This window comes from Amaranthus tricolor, chromosome 5, assembly GCF_026212465.1.
Source record: "Amaranthus tricolor cultivar Red isolate AtriRed21 chromosome 5, ASM2621246v1, whole genome shotgun sequence".
Classification (NCBI taxonomy): Eukaryota; Viridiplantae; Streptophyta; class Magnoliopsida; order Caryophyllales; family Amaranthaceae; genus Amaranthus; species Amaranthus tricolor.
In genome coordinates, this window is record NC_080051.1 from 29,276,026 (window position 1) to 29,293,575 (window position 17,550).

Here is a 17,550-nt window from a genome sequence, read left to right on the forward strand (position 1 = left end):
ATTTGATTATATTCATGAGAATAAATGTGGATTTTTTTGCTTCGAATTATGTCAAATAGGTCTCATTTTATAGAGTATAATTAATAGATACCTATTTTATATTTAAGCCATTACAAAATTGTAATGACTATTCTAAATTCTCAATCCTTCTAATACCTTGGTGTTCAACTCAAGGTTTTGAGACATTTTTCCTCCTCTCGCTTCTTTTGTCATTTCTTTAATGCACTTTTATACATTTTCTCTCTTTAACACCTTCCTTTGGTGTTGGGTAACTATCCTTTTAGTGTTATGTTACTTGGATTTTTATGTGAGCGTAGGACATGAGTAGGGAACGGAGGAACTCTACAATAATTTGTCCAGAAACTAAGTCTCTTAACCTGTTTTAAAGTGTCATGACTCACCAGTCAGTTCATGTTGTATCAAAGCATCTGATATGGCGATGAGGAGTGTCACAGTAGCTGAGTTTGTGTTCACTACTTTGATAAATGTTTGAACTTCTTTTGATTCATTGTTCCACCTACAATTTCCAATTGCTACCACAACATTGTCAAGATATCCCAACATTCCGTACATATATAGAAACACCATGATGGACCAAAAACAGTTTTGTAGCCCTTACCACTTACCAGATTTATTGCATTGATCAAATTACTTATCTTGCGTAGATGTTGTGACACGTTTTCTGATTTCTTATAACGTTAGTTAGTGTAATTGTTGGAATATATATAGGATTAAAGGGTGTAGTGGTTTACCTGTAGACCGAGATGTTTTAGTTCGTGATAATCTAAAACTTAACATTAAATGAGAGTTTCACAGAATAGAAAGCATGATCGATACCTAAACCTAAGTCTTAGATAAATCAGTCCTCCAATATCTGTGACCCTCAATATTCCTACCCTGGTCGTATGTTTGGAAAAGAGCATGATTCTTGTTAAGAAAATGATGTTGATAATCAGGCCATATGAACCATCTTCTCTTCAGCATCCAATTTGATTATTTAACCATAAACAGACGGTAAATCCGACAATTAGCTGAAATTGAGGTCTGATTTGTAAGAACAAATTGAAGGATGAAGCAAATTGCAGTTAATTCTTTCATTGATTCCAATGTGATACTGTGTTGATTTACATAAAGAAAATCCTTGAGATGCTGTATATCGTAGAATGTTTTAGCAGCAAGATTTCTGTACATTGACATATAATCCATAACAAGTCAATTACTTAGCTTGCTGGCAAAAGTGGATCACTTAGTTTACTATCCTTACCTATTAATAATGAAAATATCATCCAGTAAACAATCCCGGCAGAGAAGAAACTGAAGAACCAAGCATTGTTGTAGATTGTCATGAATATTTCTGGAATTGAACCCAGGATCCCAACTTTCTGCAACAAACCTGGTATTACCGGAAAAATCCCAACAAGTAAAGCTAGAAGTGCTGCCAAATTATACCCTCCTGTGTAATAATAGGCTCCATTTTTTTTCAATGTGTATAAATGTTCTACATTGAGCTTCATTTTCTTAATGAGATAGTAGTCTGTGAGTATTATGCCCCCTATTGGACCCATCAGTGCAGAGTAGCCTACAAGCCAAGTATACACAAAACTCTCACTAGATTGTAGTAATCGCCATGGTTGAAAGGCAATGCCTAAAGATGCTGTTAGAAGAGCTCCTTTCCAAAATGTGAACTTTGATGGACTGAGATTAACAAGCGCATTTGCAGGTGCAACAACATTTGCAGCAATATTGGTGGTGATTGTGGCGAGGCTGATTCCAAATATGGCTAGGATTATTGTGGTGACTCCCCCGATCTCACCGAGTAGCTGGATGGGATTTGATATCACACGGCCGAAGATCACTTTGGTTGAAGAAGTCACTGCCAAACCAACAAAAGTGAATGCGCCCATGAAAACTGGTAAGCCAACTTGACCTATGATCTGATCCTTCTGGCTCTTGGCATACCTAGTAATATATAACTATTTCTCAGTGAAAAAGTTTGAATTGTTAAATATACACCTGATACTATTGCATTGTAAGTTAAATCATTTATGCTTTGAATTGTAAGAACCTTGTTTCAACCTACAGCACATGGGAGTTAATTATTATTATGCTAATCTTGTTAATACTTTAATGACTCTGTTTTAGTAAGATGCTACCTTAATGCTCTCTATTTTCACCCGTAAATTCCTTAGAAGGCATATATGACATGTTATATATGCATATGTATGGGGTTTGAAAGTAATGCAGCTCCCAGGTTTGCCAACGATAGTTAAATTCAGCTAGGAATGCTCCCACATGATGGGTGAGCCAATTGACCAGTAACTTCATATTTTGACTTTTATAGACATAAAATGTGAAACTATGCTGAAAGAACATGCTATAAACTAGAAGCTCACATACAGTTTGAAAATTTCAGGACAATTTTAATGTTAGTCGATTTGTTACCTCCGTAATTTGTTAGATTCAATAGTAGTGAGACCCTCATTTTCATATGCAGTCAAAGGCTCAAAGCTTTAGCTTAATGTCAAATAACCACATTTCATTACCCAAGTCACTCCCATCTAATTCCCGCCTAGGCGGAATTGAGGGTCGTTGTAGGCAATTGTATACTTGTGCAAAGAGGTTGTTTTAGATTGAACACGGATTACAAAAGGCTTATTTTGTATGTAAATACAAATTTGAGTTCATCTAATCATTTTGGCGTTTGACATACCTTGTAAAATCAGGGATATTGAGCGCCAGAGTTGCCCAGAAACTTATATTTGCTGTAAGAGCCGGGAAGAAGATGGAGCAGAACTGAGACGCTGAAAGGCGAGAAGATAAAGAAAGCATATGACCAAATCCACCAGCAGTAACATAAGCCCAGGTAAGAAGACAAGATGTAAGAGCAATCAAAATTGGAGCTGAAAATTTCTCAAGCACTCGTATGCCTTCCATTCCTTTCCAAACAATTGCTAATTGAGCCAACCAAAATGCAATAAAACAAGAGAATTCAAGTGGGGAAGTTCCTAACCACGGTAAAATTTGCGATAGACTTGATTGTTTAATTGAATTTGGCAATAATAGAAATATAGCCTCTCCACCAATCCATGTCTCAATACCATACCATCCACAGCCAACTAATGCTCTTAACAGTGTAGGAACATGGGCACCTCTTATACCAAACGACGATCGAGTCAGCACCGGGAATGAGATTCCATACCGTGCACCTGGCTCACCTGTGAGGACTAATGGGACTAGCAAGATCAAATTGGCTGCCACAACTGTAGCTATGCCTTGCCACCATGCCATTCCAAGATCAACAAGACTACCAGCAAGGTAATATGATGGAACCCCTACAACTAACCCAATCCAAAGACTGGCCATTTCCCAGCCAGAAAATGTGCGTTGACTTTGAGTAGTTGGTTTAAGATCATCATTGATAAGTGTAGGATCAGATTCAAATTCATCTGCTTGGTAATTTGATATGGGTTTAATTGATGCCATTAAAGTACTAGAGGGAGTAGAGCATTTTCTGTGAAGGGGAGTTGATGAGAGACCAAGATTATGGTAATTTTGTGTGGTAATCAATTTGTTGCTGGTAGTTAAATTAGTTGGAAAGTTGAAGGATTTTCTGGGTTTTAGAGTGTGAGAATATGAAAGTGAAGTTTTAAGGTAGGGATGAAAATGGAGACCCAGATAGTTCGACTCCATGATTATGATGGTGCCGGAAAAAAAAGGTTTTGAAAGGTAGGGTAAAAGAAGCCAAGTTAATGTATGGCTTTGTTTGTGTTTGGGATAGATGATGATTGATGACGATGAGTGGTTGTTTCTGCAAGAATTGTCACTTTCATGCAAATGAAAGCTATGGGGGTTGATTGAGAATGATTGCCCAATAAGAAAGGTTGAGTATATGGCTAGTAGTACTTGGTTGTGGTTCCATTTGTCAAATTATTCTTCATCCAGATTAGCACAGCTAAATTAGAATCATAATCTTTATTGTTTGATTTAGTTTGGATTGATGAGGGGATAACAATTCAAATTGTGAAGGTTAAGACTTTGGAAATAATTGATTTTTAAATGATTAAATAAGGTAAAGGATGAAGGATTTTTATAATAGCGTATGCTTCTATTTTATTAATGTGTACTTTTTATTTATGTGAAGATGTACATGTTTATTACCACAGTCAATTGGAAACCATATCTTTGTCAGTGATTTAATATTATTTCTAACAATGACAAGGTACGTAAATCTGACCCTCTTGAATCCTACCTTAGGTGGGAGTCATTTAATAATATTTGGATAATGAAATATTATGTTATTATTGTTATTGGAATATAAGACAAAAAAGGTAGTATAAAAAAATGTGTAATACTCCTATGAAATGAAAAGATAAATGAAGAGATATAAGTAGAATAAAGAAATGTGGGCCATATAAAAAAATAAAAAATCAAAATATAGCAAAATTAATAATGTGAATAGCATCTGAAGTTTCAAGGTAATAAACAATTTTGTTGAGATCATGAGTTCATTGGAAAACAAGTACAAAATGGTATGGAACAGCAATCTCAATGTGCAATTATATTCGAGGATTTAAGTTTCAACTCAAAGTTGTATCCACTCTTTTGGTTTTTGATACTCAATAATTGATAATAAGAATTTATTTTATAGTGATAAAATTTTAATCCTTAAATAAGACTTGTTTCTATATTTCCTTTAAATACTTTCCAAATGGTGATATTAAAAGTGTTTATTTAAGTTATTGGGATAATTTTGAGTTGGGTATTTTGAGTTGAATTAAAATTGAGTCTTGTGTTTATATTGATTCTTTTATAATTTTAAATTTATTTTTAATTCAAATCAAATAAGGTTTGATAAATGTCAAATTATCAGTTTTGTTTTAAACATATTTGGGTTATACATTGAAATTTGTAATCAATTTTGTTAAGAAAACCGACATTATTAAAATAGAACAAAATAAGAATAATCATTAAACTTGTAAAAATTTTTTTTTATCATAATAACATCTTTTCTTTACCAATATCTTTCTATATAGACAATTAAATACCAAATAAAAAGATAGATAGAGAAATTGACTATTCACAGCACTTCATTTACCATTTTCAAAAACCTTAGAATTTTATCTTCAAAAGAAATGTTTCGACAACTACAACTGAAACTTGAATCCCCACAATTTCATTTTATTTTAATTCTTTTACTCTGCAACATTTTATATTTTAATTAATGTCTTCAAATTTTTTTTTATTCTTTTTCATATTTCTTTCCTCACTTTTAATTCTAACTACACAATTTATATAATGTTTATTTTACTTGATTGATATTGATTTAACTGGTTTTTTTAATTATAATTGATTTTTACTAATTGAAATTGATTCACAAATTTTATCTATTTATACTGGTTGTAACTAATTTTTAGTTATACATTATAACTGAGTTTTATTTACTGTAATTGTTTTTTGTGATTAAAATGATTTTACTGATTACTTTTTTAAGGTTAATTAAACAAGATTTTAGTGATCTTTACTAATTTTTTAATATTTGTGTCAATTATTAGTATTATAATTTCTCAGGGAATAAAAACATAATGTGTAACGTTTACACTTGTCACGTTTCTTACCACAATTTGGGAACTCTTTTTTCTTTATAGAGGTACACTATTTTTTATACGTTTATTGATTTCACAACTACTTATTCGCCAAAATGTTCATGGTCTTATTAAATTCGTCAAAATAATAATTTTTTTGTACGCACGATATGAATACGGTGGAAAATATAAATGTGAATTTTACTTTTTGTGACCAACAAACATTTTATGACTAATGAATAAATGATATCTAAAGATTAGTTCATTCCAAAATATATATCTAAATTTTAATATTACCAGGGATTTAATTTTTGTTAAATATTAGCGCTCATATTTTTCTCAAGGCATAGAAATAGAATCCATAACTAACCTTTTATTATAACTATAATTAAGAATTATACCTAAAATGACTACAGATTTACGATTTACATGAGGGGTATAAATACGTTAATTTAAACAGTTGTGCCAAATATAAATTTATGTTTTTTCAAAATTACCAAAATTCAAGAATCACGAGTTCCCCTATTGTTGAAGGTTATCCATTTTAATAATGTAAAAAAAGTTTTATTTTACGTCATACTGAAATTAAAAATAAAATTTACCAAAATTTATAATTCTAGTCTTACAAATATAATATAAATATTAAATGGCAGTTAGCGGGTATATATAATACTTCCTGCTTTAAATGTTCTATTTGTTTTGGACACAAATATTAAAAAATGAGGTGACAACCTAAAATAGTAAAAAGCTATAAATTCGATTACTCAATCGGGTTTTGGGTCGGATTCTATCGGGTTCGGATATTCTCGGGTTCAAATTTTTTCAGGTAATTTAAAGCTTTGAATCGAGTAGATTCGATTACAGGTCTAATCGGGTACAGGTTTTTATCGGGTTAATACCACAATGGGTTGGTTTTGGTTTCGGATCGGGACAACTTCAGTTTGGATTTGTATCGGGTTCAGTTGACACAATTCGAATATAGATTGGTTATACTGCAGGTCGAATCGAGTTTGGTTAGACTATGGGTCGACTCATTTTTCGTTTTAGGTTAACATCAAGTCAATTTATTTTGTAACAACCCGACTTACCGTTGACTAAGTAAACAAGGTCATCACGGGTTTTACTTCCCAAAAACTCAAATCTCAATCCCAAAACTTGCGCAAATGAGTCTTTAGTTCTAAATCATAGCTAAATCAGCTAATTCTCAATCCAAACATCTATCTAATTTATAAAGTAATCATAAAAGTCTCTATAAAAGTCCAATATAACCCATACTGTCTAGACTAATATACAATTACCAAAGCCTATTACAAAACTACAAAAATTCTAACGTGCTCAGCTCAATATAATATCCTTGGAACTCTAATCAACTCCTAACCCATCGTTCCCGATTTCCGATCGGTTTCGATCTGTAAACAAACTAAAAGTTGGAAACAACAAAGGGTCAGATTAAACTGAATGAGGAGTAACAATCCAAAACAATAAAACACAGTAATTCCAAAGGTTTAAAAGCAACATCAGTTTCCTAGATCTATGTGCGCACAATCTAGTTTGAGAGGTGCCCCATTGCTCTAAGGCTATGCTGCTCTCCGGTAAAGCTAGTCAATATCTGAATGACAACTCGCCTCAAAAACAGGAAGTAGGAAACAATATTCCTCAACTCCGTCAATGACCAGCTCGCAAGCCCGATCCATTAACCATATCATAATATCAACATAAGCGGTCCCAACAAAATTTGTCTCAACAATTTTCAATTTCAAAAGAGCTTTAGTAAAAAGTTTATTTTCAAGAATGTAGTCTGATCAAACCCTTTAAGGGACTGCTACTACTCACCGATAATGTCGCTTCAAGGTAACGAATCCAGCTAACAAGTAGAAGGGTTCTTCGATGATATCGTCTCTTGGAGCATAACAAGATCACAACATCACTAGAGAGCATTCGATACTACTATACTAACATATAACTTATTACATCTCTCCTAAAAACGAAGTTTAATCAAGACTCATGTTTTAACATATCTAATAATTAAGGAAGTGTGCAAGTTCTAACTCAGCCCCTAATGCGTCCTCAAAACATTATAACCATGCCCTAGACTAATTTATATTTCTTTAAAAATTACTCTTCTCCATAATTCTATTTATATTTCCAATTAAACACAATATTTTCATATAACCCAAAACGAAGAATATCCAAAAAAAATCTAAAAATCCATCAAAGAACGTCGACTATCCAGTAAGACACAATCATTTTATCCCACAATTATTAATTTTCAAAAGACTCCTAATTCACACAAGGATTCCACATCATCCATATTCTATCAATGACAACATTCATATACCAATCCTCACAACTACGTATAAATCATCAAGATTCAATGAATTCACTCCTAACTTTCATCATCTTATCATTAAATCCTAGTTTGTCCAAATTTACATATAGTAAACACAAGGATAAGTATTCTTTCAACAATCCACAAGTTCACGAGCATCTAGTATTTCATCAAAGAGCATCAATTTATTCAATTTTTGCCATAAAAACTCATAATGTCGAGTAATAATTCAACACCTCAATATAAACAACTTGCTACTAGTCTTAATTCGGCCAAATACAACTAAAACAAGCTTAATAAACGAATCTTGGATTAATACATTGATTTTCATGATTAAAGATTCATGGATGATAAGATGGAATACAACTAATAGGAAAAGAGGGGTGTATGTATAGAATTCTACGCTTTACAAAAGAATTGAATAGATAAAACAATTACCATAATTTGTAGGAAGAATTGGGCGTCTATTTCAAAGGAAGAACAAGAAGTTGATTGTTTGCTTCAAATTCCACGCCCCAGCAATCAAAGGGAACCCAACTACCCCTTATTTCTTCGAAAATCGAAGGCAAGAAGGAATATTGTTATTGTGTTGTTCAGAGAATTGAGGTGAAGAAGGCGGCCATGGCTGCTGCACTTGATTTGAGTTTCTTGAGGGTAGATTCGTTGTTTGCTGCTGGGTTCTTCAAGAATCAAGGCAGAGGAGAAGGCAAGACATCATCAAACATGTAAATCGGAACTCAATGAACAAAAATGGCACAAGAAGAAGGGAAGGACATACGGATGCAGTTGTTGCATCTGAGTTTTAGCTAGAGGAAGAAGAAGAGGAAGAAGGAGGGGTTTGATGGTTGCCCGGTTCTGTCTCAAGGAGAGGGAGGAAGTTGCTCGAGGCTTCATAGGAATCGAACATTGCATCACTACCTCAATGTTACAGAGAACCACGAGGAAATAGAAGGAGGAGGAGGGGTTTTTGAGGAGAAGGTGAATACTTGTAATGGTAGGGCCAAAATCTGATTTTTGGTTTCTATTTCTAGCATATAGAAATAGGAATAATAATAATAATAAAAGAATAAAATTAAATATGAATTAGGAAAAGTAAGAAATAGGTCAAATATCTATTTCGTTATCTTAGCTCACAATTATTTTATTTCACTCAACCCAAAATAATTATCATACTAATATTTGTTTTAAATTCCCAATTTTAATTTCTAATTTTTCGTTGTCAACCGGTTCGGCAACTTTAGTTCGGATAATATCGGATCGGTAAAACCTAAAAAAATAACATATTTTCGGGCCGCATAACTTTCAATTCCTATTCGAATTTTTGGGTCGGGTTCGAATTGTAACAAGTCTTGTGCAATTCGTGTTTGGTTAACCACATTGTCAGGTTAATCTCGGGTGTTAATTATGGGTCCTTTCGAGTGGGATTATATCGAGTACCTATCGGGTTAAAGACGAGTTCGCATTGTATTAGGTTGGGTGCAAATCGAGTTCGGTTAACCACATTGTCAGGTTAAAATCGGGTATGGGTTGTTCTCGAGTCGGGTGCCGGTCGATTATGGGTCTAAAATAATCGGGTACATGTCGGGTTACAGGTCAACATCAGGTCGAGTTTCGGTCAATTACTGGTCACCGCACCTTGGGTCAACCAACGGATCGGATACAGGTCGATTTCTGACGGTATTTCAGATCGGGTCTATTTTTTACATATTTTTAATATTAAAAAAATGAGGAGACTGTCTAAAAGTGTATATCTTAAAATGGAAATTGGATAGTAAAAGTGAACTACCAAAATAAAAAACACAAATTCTTGTGCGAGACGGTCTCTTTGAAAGACCATCTCTAATTGAGCTGACTCTTTATGTATTTTGTAAAATATTGTAAGTAAGCATTAAAAAGGATGTAAGTAAATATTTAAGATATTGAAAGTAGACATTAAAGATATGGTAAGTAAGCATTAAAGAATAAGCATTAAGAATACGGTAAGTAAGTATTACTCTTTAATGGGTTGGACTTGAGATACGTCTCTCAAAGAAACGATCTCTCAAAAGACTAGCTGAATAATAAAATGGGACAACTAAAAAGAATTGGAGGGAGTATATGTGTTGATAGAGAGATAAGAAAAAACAATAGTGTTTAAAGGGAACCATCAATGTCATGAACTAGAAAAACAAAAGGGAAACACATTATATTTAAAAAGGAAGGTTCCGAGGAAAGTATATTACTTGATAATGCAATACAAATGTTTTCCACAACAAAGAATAAAAAAAATGTATTGGATGATTGAGTATATATAAATCAATCGATCTAATTCAATATTTATTTTACTTTATAAATAAATTCGATTTTGATATGACTTTAAAATTAATTTAAAATTATGTAATAATTAAAGTGAATATAAATCCTACTTTAAACCCACTTAAAACATATAACTCAAAATAAACTCAATAATCAAACTATGATTAGAAGATAGACTCATACATCATACAGAAATATTTAATCATAAGCTCCTCTAAAATCTCAGCTTTGTGCGCAACAATTCCTTTCAATGCAAATCTAGTGTGACTCTTAAAACTTTTTTTAGATTTAGATAAAAAGCCTTTAAATAAAAACAAAAAAATATACCTGCTCTTTTGATCATAATAACTTCATAAGAATAAATACTAAATAATCGTAAGTTATATTAATTATTTAATTAAATTATTACTTACAACATAAATATTTATTTATACATATTTCAGGTCACATTAAATTCTTATACAATAAAATTTTTAAATAACCAATGTGTATGCTAAGTGGATTCCTATAGTATATAGAAAATTACATTTTCCGAAAATTCTAAATTCATTTGACTTATAACTATTTTAAATAAACAAAAAAAATCTAAATACGACCAGTCAATCATCTTATAAATTTAAAACTCTTATATAATTTATGTACAAACAAACGACTTTTAGAATATTTAAACACACAATCATCGATCCCCTAGTAAAAAAGATAAAAAATTTCACATTTAAATTAAAAAATAAAGCACATGTATCACATAATTGACCATCCCTCCTGTAACACCTCAGAATTTCCGACCCCTTAACGAAACCAAAACCGTAAAGGACGGGAGGAAATTCGGGTGTTACATAAAAGAAAAAGGAAAAGAATTTAGATAAACTTTAATTATTAACTTTTAAAAGGTGAGTGGAAATTTTGGCAGCATCTGCCTTAAAACTGTGCGCCTTTGTAGAAAACAAAAGTTAATTAAGAAGCTAATAAAGTAAAGGCACTAACGGCTTATCAAAACTATATCACGGCGGAATGATTCGTCGCCGGCTTCTCAAATCAACATGCCAAACATGGATCGTGGTTCCAGTGTCGACGTTTGCGTTTTTTAAAAAGACTTAACTACTCAAAACCATACAGAGTTATAAACTACGCAGCGGAAATACAAATACACGTGGGAGGACACAAGGCCTCATAACATAACATATACAACCGAAATTTACAAAAGATAACAAGAGATACAAAATCGAAAGATAGGGTAATGACACAAGTTATGCTTCGCCCTCATCACTTTCCCCAAATGCAATGCAATGCATAAGAAGCTCCAGTACCTGCTACGCTGGTCTATGATCCCCCTGCTGCTCGACATTAGACCAAGGGCCAATGTGTCATAGCAGGACAATCATAGAAAGTCAACAAACAAACATAAACACAAACACATACACGTCAGTAACTAACATCAAATAGAATAAGGCCAACTACTAGATAGCATTATATCATAAAACAAATAAGACGATTTCATAAAACGCAAGCACGGATAGTAACCGTTTATCGGCCACTTATACTTCTTAATTTCATTACGTGCTTTCCAACCCGAACCATGTGCTCTCGGGTAGAATGCAGGTCTTCACGTTCCTCTCTTCAAACATAAACTCTTGCAAAACACGCATAGATTAACTCGACCTAGGCATTAACAGAATACCTAACTCATACCCTTATAGAGCTTGTCTATCTTAAGGTAAGCGTGATCATAGTTCGTAATACCCTTGAAGTAACTTAACTTAGGCACACTTCTCACTAGCATAAACTATTCTATCAATAATAAGTATACGTTCTATCAATGAGTAAATATTCTACCAAAGAATGAACCTTCTATCATTACATAACTTTCAATCAATGAATAAACTTTCTATCACTGAATAGTTTTCTATCAGTGGATCTTTTCTCTACTTCCTGGCATAGTGACACTCCAAAGGGCGTTATCGGCCTCCCGGCGCCCAATGGCGAAGTATGAGCTCATGCCCCCTCCAGCTGACCCTCTCGGGTCCTACCTTCGGGCTAAACCTAACACACTGGGGTACTAAACCAGTGAAGAGGCCACCATATTGGGGTTTGCAAGGCCCGCATGGTAACACCTCGGTCAAGGGGCGTTATCGGCCTCCCGGCGCCCAATGACCCAAGCATGCTCATACCCCCCTTACGGTGGTCCCGTAGAACCTCACCTAGGGGACTAATAAAACAACCGGACATAATCCAGTTAAGTCACGCCAGCTAATCATGATATAGTACCTTATCAGATGGGAATAACTTCCACTCTCAACTATTAATGAGCGCCCTGGGATAGCAGCGCGCTAAAACCCACTGAGCCACTCAATAGAATATGAAATTCACCTATAAAGGAGTCATTCTAACTTCAATTAGGCATAATCTAATTCTTAAATAAATAAGGGGTAGTTCTCGCCCTCTATTAACTCTCATTCTCTAAACTATTCTAAGCGCAAGGATTTCATAGTCGATAGCTCTTCATGTAAAGTGTACTCAATAGTATCTCATAGTTTCAATGCAATGTATATTATCACAATAAACAATAATGTCTTAAAGCAAATTGCGTATAAGGGTTAGTTACTGCGTGTACGTACCTGTAAGCGTCACCGCACGATCAAAAGTCACAAAATCACCCAACTAAGGCTCTACTTTCCTCTTACGTAATAGGCACCTATATAAGTTATGAGTAGAACTATTAAGTTCCCTTAACTACTTTGACATACCAAACTAAATACCAATTTAACCGCTACACCCATTCAACATGAGTTTCCGATTACTCTAGCACGCACACAACCCATTCAATACAAGTCAAAAATTATTAACTCAATACAACATAAGTCTTTCCATCAATTTAAAGTAGAAGTATGTGTGAATAGTTTCTTTACATTAATCAACTTGAGTTATAGCGATCCACGTTACTTTAGGATAACATATCAATTCACACTTAAATCTTGCGATGTTCATGTAGTGCTAATATGACGACAATGACGAATCTTAAGTTTATCACATCGCAATATCATCCATTATATTCTTCAAGGTTAGGAAGAACTACAATCACGACATCATAACTAGTAACTTTAGCAACTCTCAACAATAAGTTAGACACTATGCTCATGACTTATTGAAATTACGTATTTACAACATCAATAACAACCTAATAAGGTAGTAGTAATTCTCTACAATTAAATCAATAACAATTAGCAACTCCTACTTCCAATTAACAACCAAAACCATTTCTATAGTCAATTGTAATCAAAACATTACTAATTGCCACCACGATAATCAACAAAGTCTCAACTACTTATAAGATTATTGAATAAATCATCACATCACCAAAGTAGCATACAAACACACACACACACTACTAGTAATCACATCTCTAAATAAAACCCTAATCATTTCATTTCAATGACAATTCTTTTAACTACTACCCATACTAGAATTCAATGAGACTAATACAATACACAATCAACACACAACTCATGAACATGGTAGATTCTAATTAAAATTAGTAAATTAATCAATTGGAAAGTGAGATGCTTACAAAGATTAAAACTAGTAAGAATGGTGAAGAGGAGGATGAAGGTCGTGGTGGTGGTGCACGAAAGCCAAGAAGGGCTGGAGAGGGCCTTAAATCGAACAGCAATTGGCGGTTGTTCGTGGGTCTGCTGCCGGCCAGCCACAGCGAGGGAGGAGGGAGTGTGCTGCGGTGGCGAGAAGAAAACGCAGCTGCTGGTCAGAGGAGAACGCAGCCTTGCTGCTGCTGCTTGCGGGAAGGAGAAGGCGGGCTGCTGCTGGTCGTTCACTGGTGGCGCAGGGGAGAAAAGGGGTTGCTGGTGTCCTCGTGGCTGCTGGGCTGCTGTGCGGGAAGGGGGAAAATGCGGGAGTGAGGGAGGAAGGAAGAAGAAGAGAAAGAAGGAGGAGAAGAAGGAAAGAAGTGACGGCTCCCTCTTGAGTGTTTAGGGTTTCAACGTTTTTATACTCGTTATTTCTATTATTATGATTATTATTATTATTATTATTATTATTATTATTATTATTATTATTATTATTATTATTATTATTATATATTTATTTATTTATTTTTCATCTCGATTTGTTTTCTTACGAGACCCAACTAAGAGACTCACCTTCGAGGGCTCACACATTTTAATAAATAATCATTTCGATTCAAACCTCTTTATTGGAGAAGTCGTAACTGTATTTTTAATATATATATAAGTCGACATTTAAATCCGTATATCAAAGAAATTTATTAAAACTAATTCGGAAATAATTAAATAATAATTGTAAAATCTTTAAAAACTATTAAAATATTAAATAATTACGTCATTAAAATCTCAGGGTGTTACACCTCCAAAATTGGCTCTATAAAAACCCAATACAATGTAGAACTTCATTTCACTAGAATACCTAAACTTACATTTCATCTCTTTAACAAACTCAAAAATTCAATGATTAAGCTATGGAGGACATAACTTCATCAATCCAAAAAAAAGGAAACAAAAATTATTTTACAATTTTAGAGATTTCAATAGGTGCCCTAATCACAACCTCTCTTGCACTCTATATTCTTCACATAATCTTCACCAAATATTTCAAAAGAAGAAATCAAACTCTTTATGTTGAACCAACAACTTCAATAAGTCTTGATAATCATATCCTAAACACAATCCCAATCCTTTTTTATTCTTCCAAAACATGTGATTTATATAGCATTAATAAAGTTGATCAATGTGTAATATGTCTTGGAACTTTTCATAAAGGTGATTTAATTCGTTGGCTTCCTAATTGTGGTCATATATTTCATGTTTCATGTATTGATCATTGGTTTCATGCACATATAACTTGTCCTATTTGTCGTGCGCTTGTGCATGGGCCGAGCGGAAATCGAGACCTTGCTGGTGCTCGGCCTGTGCTGCATAGGACAAGATCGGGCGGTTTGATGTGTCATTCAAATAAATTGGTGCTACCCGTACAAGGGTTAGGACCTTGTGATTTGGTTAAGGTTCAGTTGAAGAGATCGCTGTCGATGAATGAATCTTGTGCGGTGATTGATACAAGGGAACAAAGTAGTTCTTCTTCTTCCTCTTGTTCTTCATTATTAGTTGATAATAGTTCTTGTAATCATCCTACTATTTCAAAATTTGATTTTTTATTAAGTAGATTGTATGGGTATAGTGAAGGACATGGAGGTACTCTAAGGAGTAATGGTATTCTACCTTATTGATTAGTTAGAAATTTAGTGCTCTTCTATCTCTTGAGTTTACTACAAAAGGGTTTTAATTTCCACAAATATTAAAAAGTACTTCAAGAATAATAGTTTTAGATAAGAGGCAGGCAAAATACAATAGGAAAAATGTATGGATCAAATGAAAAATACGTCAAGTATATAGATGAAAATTAAAGAGTGTGAATCATAGTCAAAATTAAATCGTAGTGAATTCTATGAGACTCACTAAAAAAAATTATTTCAATACTAGTAAGAATAAAAAGAGAGCAGAAATAGGTAAAGTAAACTAAAATGAAATATAACAAACTCTAAAAAACATTAAAAAAAAAAAGAGAAAATAGTTGGTCGAATATCTTATTTTATGTTAAACTCAAAGAACATGAGGGTTGGTTTTGAAGGATGGCTAGTAGGGTTGATAAAGAAAATAATAAAAAAAAATATTCAAAAATTAAGGGAAAATACATTTTATTGTAAATGAACGTTTTTATTATGAGTAATGTAACTTATTACTTAGTATATGTTTTATAAATTATTCAAATAGTTTGTATATTTTTCAATTTGTTTAGGAAAAATTATTTATATAGTGTTTTATCCAGAGTTTTTAAATATTTTTATGTCCATTCATTTTACCTTGTTTTAAATTATAATGTGTATTTTTTTTTTTCTAAATGATCCATGTAAAATAAAAAAAAAATAATAATTTCTCTCATACATGATTTTACATATCATAATATTTCAAACCTTTAGAATCATTATCATGTTTTGTTTTTTTCCCTACTTTTTCACAATATTTTAAGTAAAAGAATGGAATAGGATGTGTAAAGTAAGTAGCATAAGATCATAATTTCACATAGTGATAACTTCATCCGTCAAAACCGTTGGATGGATGGTGTATCTTTCTCCTATTATACATCAACAAATGACGTTTCTTCATTTGTAACCACATTAACCAAACCTTACCACTATCTATCCCATTCCTATACCATACGTCAATGCACTTTTTATTTTTTATGTAGAATTTTGTATATGTATATATATTGTCATTGTAATCGGCCATCAATTGAACTAAATAATTGAAATTTTTTTATTTTATATCTATTACTTGTAGAAAGATTAATTTTCTTTCTCTTTTTACATATAGAGAATTATAATACCACTCGCTTAAACTATGTGGATATATATGTTCTTTTGAGAAAACAAAAACTAATAGTATAACATAGTGATATTAACCATCAACTTAAGCTTTTGAGTGAATTGATTTTTTAACATGATATGAGAGCCAACATACATGATAAGAGATCGTCAGTTTAAATTTCACCCACCCATCATTTCAAATGAAATATTTAAAAAGAAAAAATATCGAGAGAACATATCCATAATGTATATAGACTTCTATCATGTTTGAGGATTAATTTCGAGCAGGGGGTATTTAACCGCATCCTCTTTTATGGGTATTTAACCGTTGTATACTATAGGCGGAAAATACTGAGTATGATGATGATTAACCAAATAAAATCTATTTTGTTCATGTTTAATAGTGTTTTTTTATATACTTAAGCAACCTAACTCAACTCCAAAGTAAATTGGATAAATTTTCAATGTGATCGAATGTATTATAGTAAAATATGACGGAACTCGGACATTGTAAACTTATCTATTATAGTTCAAACTAATGTAAATACATGAACTATGGTGAATACTTTTAAATCAAAAGAATCAACTAGTAACAAAAATAAGGTCAACAAAGGAAACTATAGCATTTGATTGTTAATTATTAGCCGATTTAGTAGGTTTGTTTGATCAACTGGTAGTTTGGTATCCGTATTATTGGGTTTTGTCAATTGTTAAATCAATTGTATAAATCAGGTATTAATGGAGACAAATGATAGATAGAACTAATTGTTTCTTGTTTTTTTTTTCTTTGTTTTTTTTTGCTTAGTAAAAGCAGGCCAAAAAGCCTATGGTCAAGAAAAAATTTACTTAGAGCAGTTCTTTTGTTTAGGATACTCATGTGAGAGGTTGTCTTTTAATGAGACGATCTCAAAGCAAGAAGCACGTATCTTCATTAATTGAGCTATTATTATCCTATA

General features: G+C 32.8%; 2 protein-coding genes across 2 annotated transcripts; one reads left to right on the forward strand and one right to left on the reverse strand.

The window, feature by feature from the left end:
* Positions 1-1,070: 1,070 nt before the first annotated feature.
* On the reverse strand, positions 1,071-4,786 carry LOC130814202 (purine-uracil permease NCS1). The gene is made up of 2 exons (XM_057680276.1): positions 2,711-4,786; positions 1,071-1,959 (listed from the first exon to the last, which is right to left on the reverse strand). Exons 1-2 carry the CDS (start codon positions 3,688-3,690, stop codon positions 1,221-1,223), a joined length of 1,719 nt encoding a protein of 572 aa, XP_057536259.1. The 5' UTR covers positions 3,691-4,786; the 3' UTR covers positions 1,071-1,220.
* A 9,872-nt stretch (positions 4,787-14,658) lies between these two features.
* Positions 14,659-15,798, forward strand: LOC130813283 (RING-H2 finger protein ATL47-like). The gene has a single exon (XM_057679084.1). The coding sequence runs from the start codon at positions 14,693-14,695 to the stop codon at positions 15,455-15,457; it is 765 nt and encodes a 254-aa protein (XP_057535067.1). The 5' UTR covers positions 14,659-14,692; the 3' UTR covers positions 15,458-15,798.
* The last annotated feature ends 1,752 nt before the right edge of the window (positions 15,799-17,550 follow it).

Excerpts from the sequence above, each read along its gene's own strand:
- LOC130814202 (XM_057680276.1), bottom strand. The coding sequence starts at position 3,690 with ATGGAGTCGAACTATCTGGGTCTCCATTTTCATCCCTACCTTAAAACT. Across the intron at positions 1,960-2,710 it reads AATATCCCTGATTTTACAAG|GTATGCCAAGAGCCAGAAGG; the intron begins GTATGTCAAACG and ends ATATATTACTAG.
- LOC130813283 (XM_057679084.1), top strand. The coding sequence starts at position 14,693 with ATGGAGGACATAACTTCATCAATCCAAAAAAAAGGAAACAAAAATTAT.